This window comes from Vidua chalybeata, chromosome 7 (genome assembly GCF_026979565.1).
Source record: "Vidua chalybeata isolate OUT-0048 chromosome 7, bVidCha1 merged haplotype, whole genome shotgun sequence".
In the NCBI taxonomy this organism is placed as follows: Eukaryota; Metazoa; Chordata; class Aves; order Passeriformes; family Viduidae; genus Vidua; species Vidua chalybeata.
The window spans coordinates 17,833,193-17,847,288 of NC_071536.1; the positions used below are offsets into that span (position 1 = coordinate 17,833,193).

The 14,096-nt window shown below is 38.5% G+C and overlaps 2 protein-coding genes across 7 annotated transcripts in view; one reads left to right on the plus strand and one right to left on the minus strand.

Annotated features, from left to right (window-relative positions):
* Positions 1 to 3,956, plus strand: part of GPR155 (G protein-coupled receptor 155) — a 43,126-nt gene extending 39,170 nt beyond the window's left edge. For all 5 annotated transcript variants that reach the window (XM_053948462.1, XM_053948461.1, XM_053948465.1 and 2 more), the window contains one exon: positions 1,981 to 3,956. In XM_053948462.1, coding sequence (XP_053804437.1) covers positions 1,981 to 2,203 — 223 coding nt within the window. In that variant the 3' untranslated portion in view covers positions 2,204 to 3,956. The remainder of the gene's footprint in view (positions 1 to 1,980) is intronic.
* A 2,708-nt stretch (positions 3,957 to 6,664) lies between these two features.
* On the minus strand, positions 6,665 to 14,084 carry SCRN3 (secernin 3). Of its 2 annotated transcripts, none has more exons than XM_053947454.1 (7): positions 13,845 to 14,084; positions 13,529 to 13,710; positions 12,546 to 12,745; positions 11,646 to 11,858; positions 8,938 to 9,100; positions 8,409 to 8,589; positions 6,665 to 7,564 (listed from the first exon to the last, which is right to left on the minus strand). In XM_053947454.1, the coding sequence occupies exons 1-7, from the start codon at positions 14,010 to 14,012 to the stop codon at positions 7,409 to 7,411; spliced, it is 1,263 nt and encodes a 420-aa protein (XP_053803429.1). In that variant the 5' UTR covers positions 14,013 to 14,084; the 3' UTR covers positions 6,665 to 7,408. The 2 variants fall into 2 exon arrangements, with proteins under 2 accessions (XP_053803429.1, XP_053803428.1); XM_053947453.1 differs by having other exon boundaries at positions 7,472 to 7,564; positions 8,480 to 8,589.
* Positions 14,085 to 14,096: the final 12 nt, after the last annotated feature.

A 14,096-nucleotide genomic window follows, 5' to 3' on the forward strand; every position in this document is an offset into this window, starting at 1 on the left:
GGTGATTCCTGTTGTGTATATTCATTCAAACCTTAAGATAAGGATTAAAAATTTAACTGTAACAGAAATGTTTCTAGCCTCCCATTGAAACATTGAGGTGCAAGTTATCAAATTATCCCACCTAGGTTTCAAATAAATTATAAAAAGTTTTCTATCATTAAGGGATTTCTCCAGGTTTTGCATTTAACTGGAGCTCAGAGGACAAATTCTTTCTTAAAAAATGTATATGATAACATCTGTAGAAATGCATGGAGACCCTTTGTTTGTTTTGTTTGTAGAGGAAGACACTGTCCGTATTTGTAACTAAATGTTTACTAATATGTAGCTTTTATAGGAGGCAAAACTGTTGCAACTGATTTTAGCGTGTACTCAGAGGCCACTCAATGTGTGAGATTGTAGCGGGTTTAGGATTTCGACAGCTTCCGAATTTATGTAATTTCTTTTACTCATACCTGTAATGTGGCCTAAACTTCAATTTATGAGACCAGTAAAGATTTCAGAGGCAAATTGTTACCTAAATCAAGGATTATGCCTTCAGATATGTGTCGGATGAGAAGAAAAAAGCTGACAGAAGCAGCAGAAACAAGAAAAAGTTTCTGCCTTGATTTAAATATGTGAAATGGAGACATGAATTATTCTAACAGGACACTTTGACTATTCTTGTAATGTAAGCTTTTAAATAGGACTAGCTTGGCAAGGTGGGGTGGTCTTTTAATGGTCAGGTAGTCCAAAACAATATTGCAAAACTGTTTTAGACAGCATCATGATTTTGTTCAGTCTCTTCAGAAGTCAGTAATGTCCCATAAGAAAGATGTGTCAGAAAATGTCTGTTGTGAAATAGAACAGGTTTTACAGCTGTTTTTCCTGTGCCTCTGCTGCTATTGTGGTTTCTTGGTCTTAGGGCTGTTCATTTAGTTGTACTTTGTGGTTTTTATTAATCATATCCACCTGAGAATACATGAAATGATGACATTTGTTGCCTTATTGTTGTAATACTATGTTTATGCAGAGCTTGGTTCATGCCTTCTTTCTCCTTATGAATTAAAACAATGCATTTATCTTGTAATTTTAAATATTCATCTAACTTGATCCTATCCTCTTTGATTTAAATGTGCTGTAACTGAAACATTGTAACCATGGATTTTAATTTATTTTCATTTTTGCATCTGCAAATAGATGTTAACACTTGCTCTGTCTTACTGCTACTTTTAACTTTAAAAAAATAGGGAAAAATGCTGCCTTTTAGCTCTTAATCACCTTTAGAAACCTGTGCTTGGGTTCCACATAATAGATTTTAGATACCAGAAACATTCATTGCTGCAGGTAAATTTTTGCATGGTGTATCTGCTGAAACTAGGCAGATGATAGCATCGTTGCCTCATAAAATACATTAAAAAAATAGACTTGTTGTAAAGGTTTTGTTTATTCTTAGTACTGCATGTGTGGCCAGTGTTTAACAGGATATGCAAGTTATAAATGGGCTTTGTTTACAATACGTGTAAGCAGTTAGTGTCTGTTTGAAAGTGTTCAGAAATTATAAAAAGAACTAAAATTCAAACATAATCCCTGTTGCAAGGGCCAGGTTGCTCTCAGATCAGATATTTTGTTGCAGAAAGGGTCATGGTAAGAAGTACATGGGAAGTAAGTATCCAAGTAATAGAATTACATTGTGTCATCACATTTGTGTGAGGGAAAATGCTACTGATGTCCACTGCATTTTATTTGCAATTTGAATTTTATTTAGAAGCCTAAAACAACTTTGTATGTTCATATTGCTTCTCATTGAAATGTCTGTAGGAAAAGGTAGTGAACACTGGCATGTCCCAAATAATACAAAGCTTGCAAATTCTTTTCTAACATGCTCTTAACTATCATGATGTCTTTCCTTGTTTCCTGGTATTTTTCCTTGCCTTTCCCCATCGTGCAGTGGTGATACCAGATTTACAGAACATGTGGGTGAATCATTCCTTTGACATACAGGTGTGGTGCAAAGATCTCCACTGGCATCTTCTTTGGCTGTGACCTGGTGAACTGGCTCATGCAAGTTGGCCTTGCCTCTGACCGTGGAGAAGCTGTGGTGTACGGGGACAGGCTGCTGAAAGGAGGCGTCGTGCAGCACATAACCAATGAATTTGAGTTTCGGGATGAGCACTTGTATTACCGCTTTATTCCGAAGAAGTCAGTCGCAGCTGAGAGCCACTGACCTGAGCGTGCAGGCAAAGGACAGGTAGTTGGGGTGAGTGTGACCACCTCTTCTGCCTTCACTACTGAAATTGGAAGTATTTCTTTCTCAGACTCTCAGAGTACTGTGTTATTCTCCCTTGTAAAATTAAGAGATTTGGTTCTACTCGTGTCTATTCTGAAGAAAATGGTAGAAAGTTATATTTAGCCAGCATTCCAAGCAGAATGCTACTAAGCAAAACCAGATGCTCTGGATTTAGAACATTTTTTTCCATTTTGAGCAAACCAAATTTTACTAAATGGTATGTGTCACTGTTGTATTTTAGAGGCATTATAACTGCAGCTTTAACTGATTTTACTGATGCCACAATGAGGAAAAAAAAAACCCATGGAAGGTATTTTTCATGTTGCTGGATGTTCTCCATATTTTAGTGTGATGAAGTATTGATGCCCGTTTACAGTCAGCCTGACTCCACAGAAGTAGGATTTCTTCTGTCATACCTCAGAAGAAACTTTTTACTACTCTGCTGTTGTCTAACACCAGGAACTTTTTTTAGCTGCTTACACCTGAGATCAAGTGGGTTTTTTGTCCCTTAGAGATAAAATACTCCAATTAAAAAGATAGAATTGCTGTGACAACGTTTCCAATATCAGGGGATTAGAGCTGGGCAAGTACTGAGAGGAAAGAGGAATGGTTTTGTACAAATCTGCCAAATCTTAAAACCATAGAAATATTCAGCACTCTTCCAAATAGGAAATTATATAATGGAATAAACAATTTGTTCTGAAACTTTGCCTTATGGTGGTAGTGATAGCTTTATTAAGAGCAGATATTTACATTCTGAAATTAGCCTTTACAGTTTAAAACAGAAGTGCCAGCCTCAAGTAAAGATTTTGTGGAAGCCTTGGGTACATGTGCAAGTCAAGACAAAATTCTTTTTCAAATCATAAAACATTTAAAATTATATTAATGACTTTTGAATCTCATATATAAAGAATCCTAAATGAACATCCAGATTGGGGTTTAGAGTAGCTAAATATCCTAGATTTTAGTTGATTGCCTAACACAGGTTTCTAATAAACCTCAGGTATCCTCCTACTAGTTAGTGTCACTCAGATTCCTGTGCACTAAGGGCAGAATCTGAGGACCTGTGTGTCTGATAGCCATTATGCTGTCATTTTAAAACTGCAAGAACAGCATTTAAATGTCTATAAAAAAATTTTATGTAATGAGGGAAAGGAATCCAGGTATTAAAAATTATTTGCTCAAGCATATGAATAAGTCTTTTCACCCTTTTTTTAAAAACGTCTTTCCCTTCTTTTTTCCCTTTTTTTTTAAAGTACACAGATTTCTAGTACAGCTACTTTTGCATCTATTTTGTATTAAGAATTAAGAGTGATTTTAACAGCATAAGCTACTATTCAACAAGCAGTTGTTTTATGGTTGCTATAATTTCCTGCAAGACTTACATTGAAAAATAATTCCTTTTACTGTCAGTCTGATTGCAGTGTGCACAGAAACATAACATACTGCTGCTTATGTATGCTGTAAAACCTGGTACATTTTGATGTTGTCCATCAGCAATATAATTGATGTCTGTATCAGGCTGTGGCCACAAAGGAAAACATTTGTATACTTCCATTATGAATGCTGAAGACAGCTGCATCAAATATTTTGGAATAATTAGATATATGTGACTTAAGAGCAGAAACTGCAAGTATGTCTGGCTTCTAAATACTGCAACTTGTCAATAAATCTGTTACTTGATTTCAGAGTTCTGAGCTGTGATGTGGTGTGTGAGAGGGTTATGTGTGCGTGTCAAGGTTTATGGCAAATGTGTTTTTCTGAGAGATTTGTTCTTGGGTTTCAGTCCTGGTATTTCTTAAATCCATCCTTGACCCTTTACAAGTAGACAGAGCACTTCTTATTGGGTGTCCACCCAAAGATACCTCACTAGAAGTGTGTCACATTCTCATCTACTTACCAAACACAGTTTTTAAATTTAATTCTTCAAGCATTCAAGAATTTGATCTTAGGGCAGTTTTACAGTTCTATTTATAGTCATTGTTCTTGCACTCTTGTCTTTCTAATTTTCATCGTAAAAGTCCTGCTCCCCTTTTTATAATGGCTCTGCTTTCCCCTAGATTTGAACACAACATAGCTGTTTTAAATAAGAAATTGCTCAGAAATTCTGCATAGAAAAGGCTCTCTGTTACAAATCTAATGCAGAGAACACCTTTGATTATCAACCAAAACCAAATTAGATTTACTGCTACAACATTGTGACTGCTGATATCATACCCATTAGTCTGACAAGTCTGTGATGATTAATAAAGAAGCTAGGAATGAAATACAGGATTTAATATTTTGTTTCTAAATCACTGGGTACTTCTGGAAGCCAATAATAGACTTGGAATTGTTTTAGAAAGTTAAGTAACCCTTTTATCTGGAAAATATTTGCTTCCACCAAGGAGCAGTGGCAAGTTTTGAATGGTTGACAAGCTGATGTTCTGTCAATAGTTGATATACTGTTATGTGGATTCCTGGTAGTGAGAAACAGCTTTGCTTTAAAGAAGTGGTCACTGCTGCAATGACTTCCTTTATTTTGAAGTGGATTAGTTTGGGATTAATCTCTTGGAAGCTAAGTTCCATGAAAACATGTATTGAACAAGTCTAGAGGAATGTCCAGTGAAAAACTGGATCTTTTTTCTAGGACTAATCCTACAATTATTGTTATAATGAACAGGGGTGAATGTAACAGTTGTCTAGTACAAAATTTTAGAACTGTTTTATTTCAATAATGATCCTTCACAAAGCTCTAGACCTTTTAAAGCTACATTCCTAGGTGAAAACCCATGAGAAGATTGCCCTCTAGGGGACATTCTGATTCTTAATTATTTTTTTCTTAATATAAGGTTGTGGGAGGGAGGATTATTTGTTTCTCCTGATCCCATCTCATCTTTTTACACTGTGTGTCTTCTAGGAGAATGAAATCCCAAGGAAAAAGGTACTGAAATATCCTGTACTCTTTTGGCCATCACTTTAACTGTCTTCACACATTACATTGTATTTATTTGCTTTGTATCCTGTAGACCAGCAAGGAAGAAGCAACACATAATAAATAAATAAGAGGCACAGTTGGACTGTATCTGCCTGCATTAGGACTGGACCAGTGTGCTTAACCTCGTTCATTGCCACCCCATGATTAAGTGGCCAAGAAGTTTGCTTAAAGGCCTGCTCCAGCCTCACTACTGTTCTTCCTGTATAGCTTCAATCTTTGCACTGTAGCATAAAACTGTTTCACTTGGTTTCCTATACTGCCTGAAAACTTGATTCATACCTTGGATTCCAGCACAGTGTCACCTGGCATTTACTGATGCTTTGAAGCTATCAGTGTAGAACAGTTCATGATCAAAAATAGGAAAAGATACATAATTGTTAGATATGGACATCCCATAAGGAAAACAGGTAAATACAGCAAATTTTTATTAAATCTATATTCCAGTTTTCAAACTGGACTATTGAACTTTTAGACTGAACCACTGTGCTACTGAACTTCTAAGAAATTTTGTTGTCAACAGAGGCACAGAATGTTCAGTCAATTCAAACATACTTTGTCTTACCTCCCACTCTTGCTTGCTACTGCCACGTGGTACACATTAGGTCACTAGAAATAGAAACTTCACGAGCCTTTCCTAACTCAGTAGTTTCTTGCTGTGAATCTGAACACAGCATCCCAAATTAACTTCTACTCTTATTCTAGGATCATAAAAAATAAATTCTACCAAGCTCTTAATTTTCATATTAATTCTGCAAACTTTATTGACTATCTATTCTTTATATTTAATTTTTTTTACCAGTGGGGTATTGAACAGTTTACAGAATGAGAAAACTGCATGTGAAAAATTATCAAAGAATGATCTTTCTGTGGTTTGCTGTGTTTGTGGAGATGCAGTGTCATGTCCCACATTGCTGCTGCACTTCTAGTGCACCATTTCATATTTCCCTCTGAAGGTTTGCAGAAGTGCTACATTTTGAGTGCTTTTTTTTTTTTTTTACAGTTTTTCCTTACAGTCATGCTTGTTATCCTGACTTATTGATCATGAGGTAAAATCAGATTCTTCTTTGTTGTTTGTTTAATTTGGCCCCTGCCACAGATAATAAAAGTGGTGTCATATATTGATCATTACTTTTAAACAGGATCAAGAAGGAAGAGTTTCTGGTAGAGCAAAAAGCTTGATTAAATTAAGTCCATAGACTATTAACTCTGGCAAAATAGTAATGGTTTAAAAGGGTTTATATAAAATGAAAAAAAAAATTAAAAGTACTTTTAAGTGTCCTGCTGAGTACATGTATATACTTGTGTAGCCCCACCTCTTCCTTTCTAGTTGCCCAATTTTAAAAAGTAACAATTCAAGAAACATTTTGGAACTCCCCCATGATGTTATAAAGAGCACTGCAAAATTAATTAGACAATAATCATCTTGTATATAAATACATTTATTTTTCACTATCAGGGTGGGAAAAGTAGACAGGAAAGTGAATTCTGTGGGGAACTTACAGAATGCTTGCATTGCTGAATTCCATGTAATAAGATTTCACAATCACTCACAGCAAAATATTATTATTGTAACTGTGATTTGTTTCTAATATACCTTGAACTCTTAGCCTCATTTTACATTGAAGGAGTAGAAGGTTCATAGAGGAAATTATCTTAGAATGGTTTTACCAAACAACTGAGTATCAATCTTCCTTGGTTTGTGTGTCACTTTCTTTTTTCTTCAGGGTTCATCATAGCTTCTACATTTTAGAAAGTCTTCGGCATGGCCATTTTAATTCAGGTAGACTGAAATTCTGCTACAATTCTCCTGACTATGAAAGCTATGTAGGCTAGAACTGGGTTCTCCAGAGCTGAGTTAGTGTTCTTCATTCAGAGATGGGGCTGTTCGCTAATTTAGTCAAGCTATTGCATTCTAATTGCATCTGTTTGTTGGCAAAATCAATCTCTGCTGACAGCTTTGTGCCATGTACAGTGCCACTGCCTGGCTCTCAGAAGCCTTTCCAGTATTCTTCTTATAATCAAAAGCCATTTGTCCTGAATATGAATCTGCATCTTTAAAACTGTCCATGCTATGTGATATACTGAAAACAGGATGTTCATCTATATAGCCTCTTCATTAGAAAACCCAATTATAATCCAAATTTTACCACATTCAAATAATATTCTTAGCCATATATTTTGAGTTCTTCTTCTACACACTGTGAAAAAAGATTAACTACTTGTTTAGTATCAAGGAATCCATTTTGCAGGATTGATTCCATTTGACTTATCTTCTGTTTCTCCAACTCCTGTATCTCTTTGAGCATTTCTTTACCTTTGTCCTGCAAAAAGAAACATTTATTTCACTAAAAACTATACAGAGCATGTAGTAATCACCCTAACAAAATTCTGTTCTACTGTCCTTATTTTCTTTTAAGAGTTTCTAGGGTACACATTTATGTTGGTAGAAATCAGTATCATGACAAGTTTTCTTAGATATCTTTCCTAATATCTAGCACTCACTTCATCTCCCTTGTCTGATAGATCGAAGAAATATTACAGCTCCTTTAGGTATTAGTTAACAAAACTTAAGTGGGCATATGACTTACTTTTAAGAAGACTTATCTGAAAACAGGAGAGATTTTACTGCTAAAAGTAAGCAGCTACCTTCCTGCTTCATGTCTGCGTTCAGCTATCTTTGTCACCTTGTTTCCTTTCCTGTAAGCAGCTACCTTCCTGCTTCATGTCTGTGTTCAACTGTCTTTGTCACCTTGTTTCCTTTCCTGTCCATACCAAGCAATGGTCAAAGGCAAGCTCTCCTTTCCACCTGAGACCAGGGGCCTGAATAGCTGTAAGAACTCGAGGCAGAAGCTGTGTATTTGCCTGTGGCTGCTCGAGCATTTCCCATTATCTGAGTGGTGTGGGAGTCTGTGGGGGGCTGCTCTGCAAGGGGAGCAGCACAGATCCTCGCCCGGGGCTCGGCCTGCCAGTACAGCACAGTGCTGGTTGCAGTTCCCAGTGTTAGGAACACGTGCCTGCCAGATGCCAACACACTGGGCTTCTGGGGCACTGCATTGTTCTTTGCAATCCATCAAAGGGCATTAACTGGTATCACATTAACAAAATGTGAGCAAGGACCTTATATAAACCACCTGCTTGCACTGAAATCTAATTTAATCAATGTACCTTGATAGTTTCCATAACTACAGCAGCACTTTCATGTTTTTTATAGAGCTCATGTCTTCGATCTGGCTTACTCTGAAAACGTGGTTGCTTCTTAACTGGATCATCATGACCAAATGTAGGGGATGTAGTTTTTAATAACTGAGTAATACCGGGCACAAAAATGAAAGGCTTGAATACAGATCTAGAAAGAAAAATAGAACAGAGGTCCTTTACTGACATCGTTTTGTTAAAATTGTTGAGTCAGTAAATTGCTGTATTTTTTCCCATTCTTCTACTTGCTTCTTTTAAGAAGAAACCATCTAATGGTGTTAAAGTCATTGTCACAGCAGTGTTCCATTAAGTAGGCTGGTAGATACCATTAATATACATAATGTACATTTATGTTCCTCCTACATTTTGATTGTGCTTTTTCAGGAGGAAAAAAAAAAAACAACCCAAAGCAAAAAGGAATATAACTAGGCAAACTGCAATAGTTTTTCATTTAGATATTTACAATTTTTTTATCCCAATTTACTTGCTGCTACATCACCTGGCAGGATCTGGAGTTCCAGTAAAGAAGTGAATACAGGGTAGATTAGGCTGTTGAGGCAGCACAGACACCATGCTGCCAGTTGTCATAAATCCACCTTCCATGTTAATGCCACTTTCTTTGTCACGAAGAATTTCCATCATTATTTCAGAAGTGATAGATCCTATTCAAGATACAGTACAATTATTTAGCCACAGAGCTAATATACCAACTGAATGACATGTTCCCTACAACTGACTGCTTTTCCTGTAACAGGCAGTGCCAGCTTTAGTTTGTCTGTGTTGGCAGGGGAAAAAAAAATCATCCTAATGGCAAACCTTAATATGGAATACACTTGTCTTGCTTTTCCCAAAGTATTTCGAAGAGAGGTGTAAGAACATGCCTTAAAAAAGGAGGAGTAGAAAACCAAATGTTATTTCCTAGAAAGGTAAATTTCATAGGGCTAGCAAATGGTCATTCACAAAGTAACTTTTCAGATGAAAATTAGCAGCCTGGATTGGATTAAATGCTGAACTTGGATCACTCTGTGGAAGTAAGATAAATCATTATAATACTTGTTGGTATTTGAACAGAGTTAATACCACTATGTTGCTTTGAAGTTATAAAAATATTAACAGCCATGCATGGATTTTGTGTGAAACTTTGAAAATGAAACACCAAGACTGTCACTTGTTTGGCGGGGGGGGGGGGGGGGGGGGGGAAAGGGGTTTGATGGGTGTTTTTTGTTTATTTTCATCCTTTTCAAGGAGGCACTGGAGTGGCATTACATGCTACGCTCAGAAGCCACAGTAGTAAATCTGTTTGTTGAAAAGTCTTTATCAGCAAGCTGTGTGAGGTTTGTTGCCAAGTGTCTATGAAAATAAGTCCTGCTCAGGAGGAACAAAACCCTTTCCACATCTGCCTGTTCAGTGATGTCACTGTTGCTGTATAGTGTACGCTGAAGCTCAGATACTGGCACGGTATCACCAAACCATCCAATATTCTAGCAGGAAACTCTTGCAGGATGGTTTTCTTTTCACATTTGGTGTACCAGTAGAGTACCATGTTTATGGCAGAAAAACATTAGTTCATTCACTCTCTAATTTTTATTGGAAGGTATCGTCTACTACTTTAATGTTTTAGTGTTTCCCTTACTGAGTTCTAACTGTGTAAGTTTTTTAACTACCTTGCTGTTTCCTCTTAAAATAGTTACTCTGTTGCTAAGTTACATGTCTCCAATATTATTTTTTCATACATGACCCAGGTTGCCTGTAGACAGGCATGCAGCACTACATTTCAGCAAGAAGACACACTTAAGTATTCCTATAGTTGCCTGGGAAGGCCAGAGAATTAAAGAAATCAGCAAGCTAGATGAATCAAAGAAATTAAAAGAAGCAATGGTCATTTTGTCAGCTACAGCTTGGCAACCTGTCCAGCAGGGAAGAATGTACTGCATGTTTTACACTAGACTCTATTATTTTGTATGCCTGAAATACATTCCCTATTTTTTGAAATATGAACAGTATTTCTCTAAAAAATGGCCTTCACATAGTAGACAGCCTGGAAAAACCCCAGAACTGTAATGCTACTGGCTGAAAAATAAGGAAGGGTAGATGAAGAAACCAGTGATTTTACTGATGCTGTAAACCAAATAGCTTTTAGTTAAGGCACCTATTTAAAATAAATCTAAACCAAGTGAACCATATGAGACTGATAACCTGAACACCTAGTGGGAATTTAAAATGCTCAGGTAAGTGCCTGGAAATGGGGATTTAGAATGAAAACACAGATACAGTCTCAGCATTGTTATAATACAAGTAAATACAGGTATTATGAAAATGCTTTCAGTATTCAGAACCTGCAATTCCCAAAATGAATGCAGGATTTACATGATCACTAGAGCAAGACAGCAATGCTAATTCACTCTGATACATTAACTAAATGCTAGACCTGGTCTGGCAGAGTTCAGCCAAATAAATAAAAGAAACAAAGGGGTACAATGTAATCTTGATTCAGATTAATTACTTCAAATGAGCACTTGAATACAGCTACAGCAAAAACCTGCTAGATGGATGCAGTCAGAAGTGACGTGATAGGTTCCTTCTTTAGGAGTCTGAAAAGTAAGCATTTGAATTAGTGACTGCTTAGAGTACAGAAAATTATTTTGTTCTGCTCTTGGTGTGTTTTAGTAGACTACACAAGTTTAGAGCAGCCATTACAGTGAAACGACAAAGATTTTAAAATTAATGTCAAAAATGAATGTAAGATATGTATCTGCATGCTGTGTTGTTGCCTTACATAAATGCTACCTGACTGAAGCTGTTCATAAGGTTCTTTGTGGCTGCAAACTGCTGGGAATCTGTTTTAGCCTCTAGTTTTTTTCCTTAGCAGTACAGTAATAATATGTAGCCTATCAAAATGTTTCAGAACAGGTCTTACAGGGCATTTGGTGATATGGTCATAATGTGACCTCTCAGGGTTGTTACTGTAGCTCTGTATGTTTGATATTTGATCCTTGTTTTAATTTTTCCTTCTCAATAAATTAGCAAAAAATGGACAGAAATTTCCAAGTTCAGTGCTTCTCTTTTAGGCAAAGAATTATTCTAGTAAGTTGTGGTTCATCAAGTCATGTGAATGATTGCCTCCATCAGATGTATAATAATTTATGATTTGAATTAATGTAGCTCACTAAATATTTTGTGTATCTTGAAAAAAATTTGAAAGGATACCTTTGTGTTTGTTCAGAAGTTTATAGCCTTCACAATATCGGCCTCTGGATGTGGTCATTCTGGCAGTATTGACATAAGAATATGTGGCAGCAAAATCAAATTCCTTTTTCCCATCCCACCAGCCATTGCTTTTGGCATATTCCTTCAGTTCTGGGTGTTCTCTGTCAATCTTGGTTGTGATAGAGAGCTGGTTGGAAATATTCCGTACACCTCCTGTTCGTAAGAAACAGAAAGAATTGTTTTAATACATTGAATGATTTTTCTTGGTATTTTGTTTACAATTAGCTTAGTAAGGCAAATTAGCCCTGAAGTTTCCTACAAGATCTTCCTGCAAGATCAGTGAGTCTGGTGATTTATTAGCCTTCTCTCCCCAGCTACGTGTATTTTTCTGATTGAATTTTCACTGCCACTCATTACTGACTCACTTGCTTCTATTGTCAACATTGTATTTCAGGTTCTGTCCTGATTATTCCCACCTTTACATTGTTCTTCTGAGGCATCCAAAGATTGAGCTTGTCCTCCTAAGTCCACTGGAAGAATCAGCCACTGCAGGGCCCAGTACATCAATCCTGTCCCCAAATGAAATTGTCATGGATTGCTACCATCCTTAAGACCACACATACTGCTGTCATTCTCACGCTGACTTTCTTGCTGCCCTCTGTTTTCCACGTGCAGGAGTGGCACTGTCTCTGGCTCTGAAAAGGCCCCTGTCACTCAGCTCCTCTGACAAAATGCCAGCTACTCCACACTCATGCCCCAGGAAGCAATGCCTGTTGTTTACAGGCACATGTATGCAGCTCAAGGTTAGTTTGATGCCCTAATGAAATGGTAAATGAAAACTGGAGAACTCCAAGTGGTCATTGCACTTGAAATGTTTAGAACAAAGAGCATCATCCATACCTTCTACTTTTTCTGCTGCCCAGTATTTTCCTGATGTCTCCAGCACCCATGCTTCCTTTCTGTCGGCTATCAGAAAACTGTTGTGGTATGTAAATACCATGTTGCTCTCCATACAGTTTCCTCCCTGTCCATATTTTTCCAGCAAATCAACTATGACACTAAGAGCCTTTTCAGCTGTGTCCGCTCTCTCAAGTCCAAGCCTAAAACAAAAGGAAAATGTTATTTTTGGAACTGTGAACTCCACATAGAACTATTCAGCCTAAGTACTCTAATCGACCTGGAATGATATTTCTATATGCAGCTGCCAGTTGTATGATCTGGTAAGGGAAAAACACAAGCCAGGTAAAGGGCTTCTTTGAAGTGGGTCCTCTATGAACTTGACATGGAGAAAAACACCATATGGTAATACAGAAAGGCAGGGAGAGAGATCCTACAAAATGCTTACAAGTCCTCTGCAGGTATTGGACTGGGTGGAAGCTACCAAAAGAATGGACTGACTGCTAGGTTAATGGAAGTTACGCTGGCACCTGTAGTGTGGGAACATGAACTTGTTATTTACATGGAAATAGGCAGCTGAGACCAAAACTTAAAAATAACGTGTGTGAAAGATGGGGGAATAGGAAAGGAGTACAGACCCTAGGAAAAGGCCCAAACACTAATGCCTGAAGTCCCTCTGTGCTCTTGAAAAAGTCTTGTTTCAGTTCAGTATAAATTTTATAGAAAGAAAAACGTTTGCTAATTTCTTTGACAAATTCTGGTCTAGTGCCCGATACTTCTTATGGGCTCCTGGCAGAAATATAGTGCTTGTGCCAAGAAATACTTACTTTTAGCCCTGGCTAGAACAGCGGAAGGAGTGTCTTCTGAAAGTGAAAGTACTATTTCCCCTTATAACTCAAACGACATGTTTCCACGTAAATTCCGAATCCGGTACCATTTACCAAAAAGGGAAAAAAAAAAAAAAAAAAAAAAAAGCTTGTGCACACCTTACGAGGTCCATGCCGAGGAGAGCTTCCCGATCGCAGACCTCTTCCCTGCCCCACACCGCCTCGTTGCCGATGCACACGCCGTGCTCGTTGGCGCCCATCTCGGCCCCCCAGAGCCAGGAGGGGCGGCTCAGGACCACGGCGTGGGTCCTCTCCACCTGCTCGATGCTGATGTAGGTGCACTGCAAGAGGTCAGAGCACACATGGAGTCACCGTCCCCAGTCCGCTGGCCGAACCGCGGGCTAAGCTCGCAGATAAGGGCTGACAGCGGAGTTTCGCCGCCTCCTGCAGGAGCGCTCCTGCCCCGCGCCCTCACCTCCAGCGCGGCGCCGGGCGGGTGCGCGGCGGCCGGGAAGTGCACGACCTCCTGCACCTCATCTGCCGGCCGGTCCGAGTTCTTCCCGAACACCACGCGGCCCCCGGGCGCGGCGGGCGGCAGCGCCACGAAGGTGTCGCAGGAGAGGGGCGGCGGCCGGGGGAACATGGTGAGGGCTGCGGGCCCCCTGCGCTGCACGGGCCCGTTGCGGACAGCGGCAGCTCCGGCGCGGGGCGGTGCCCGCGGAAGGCC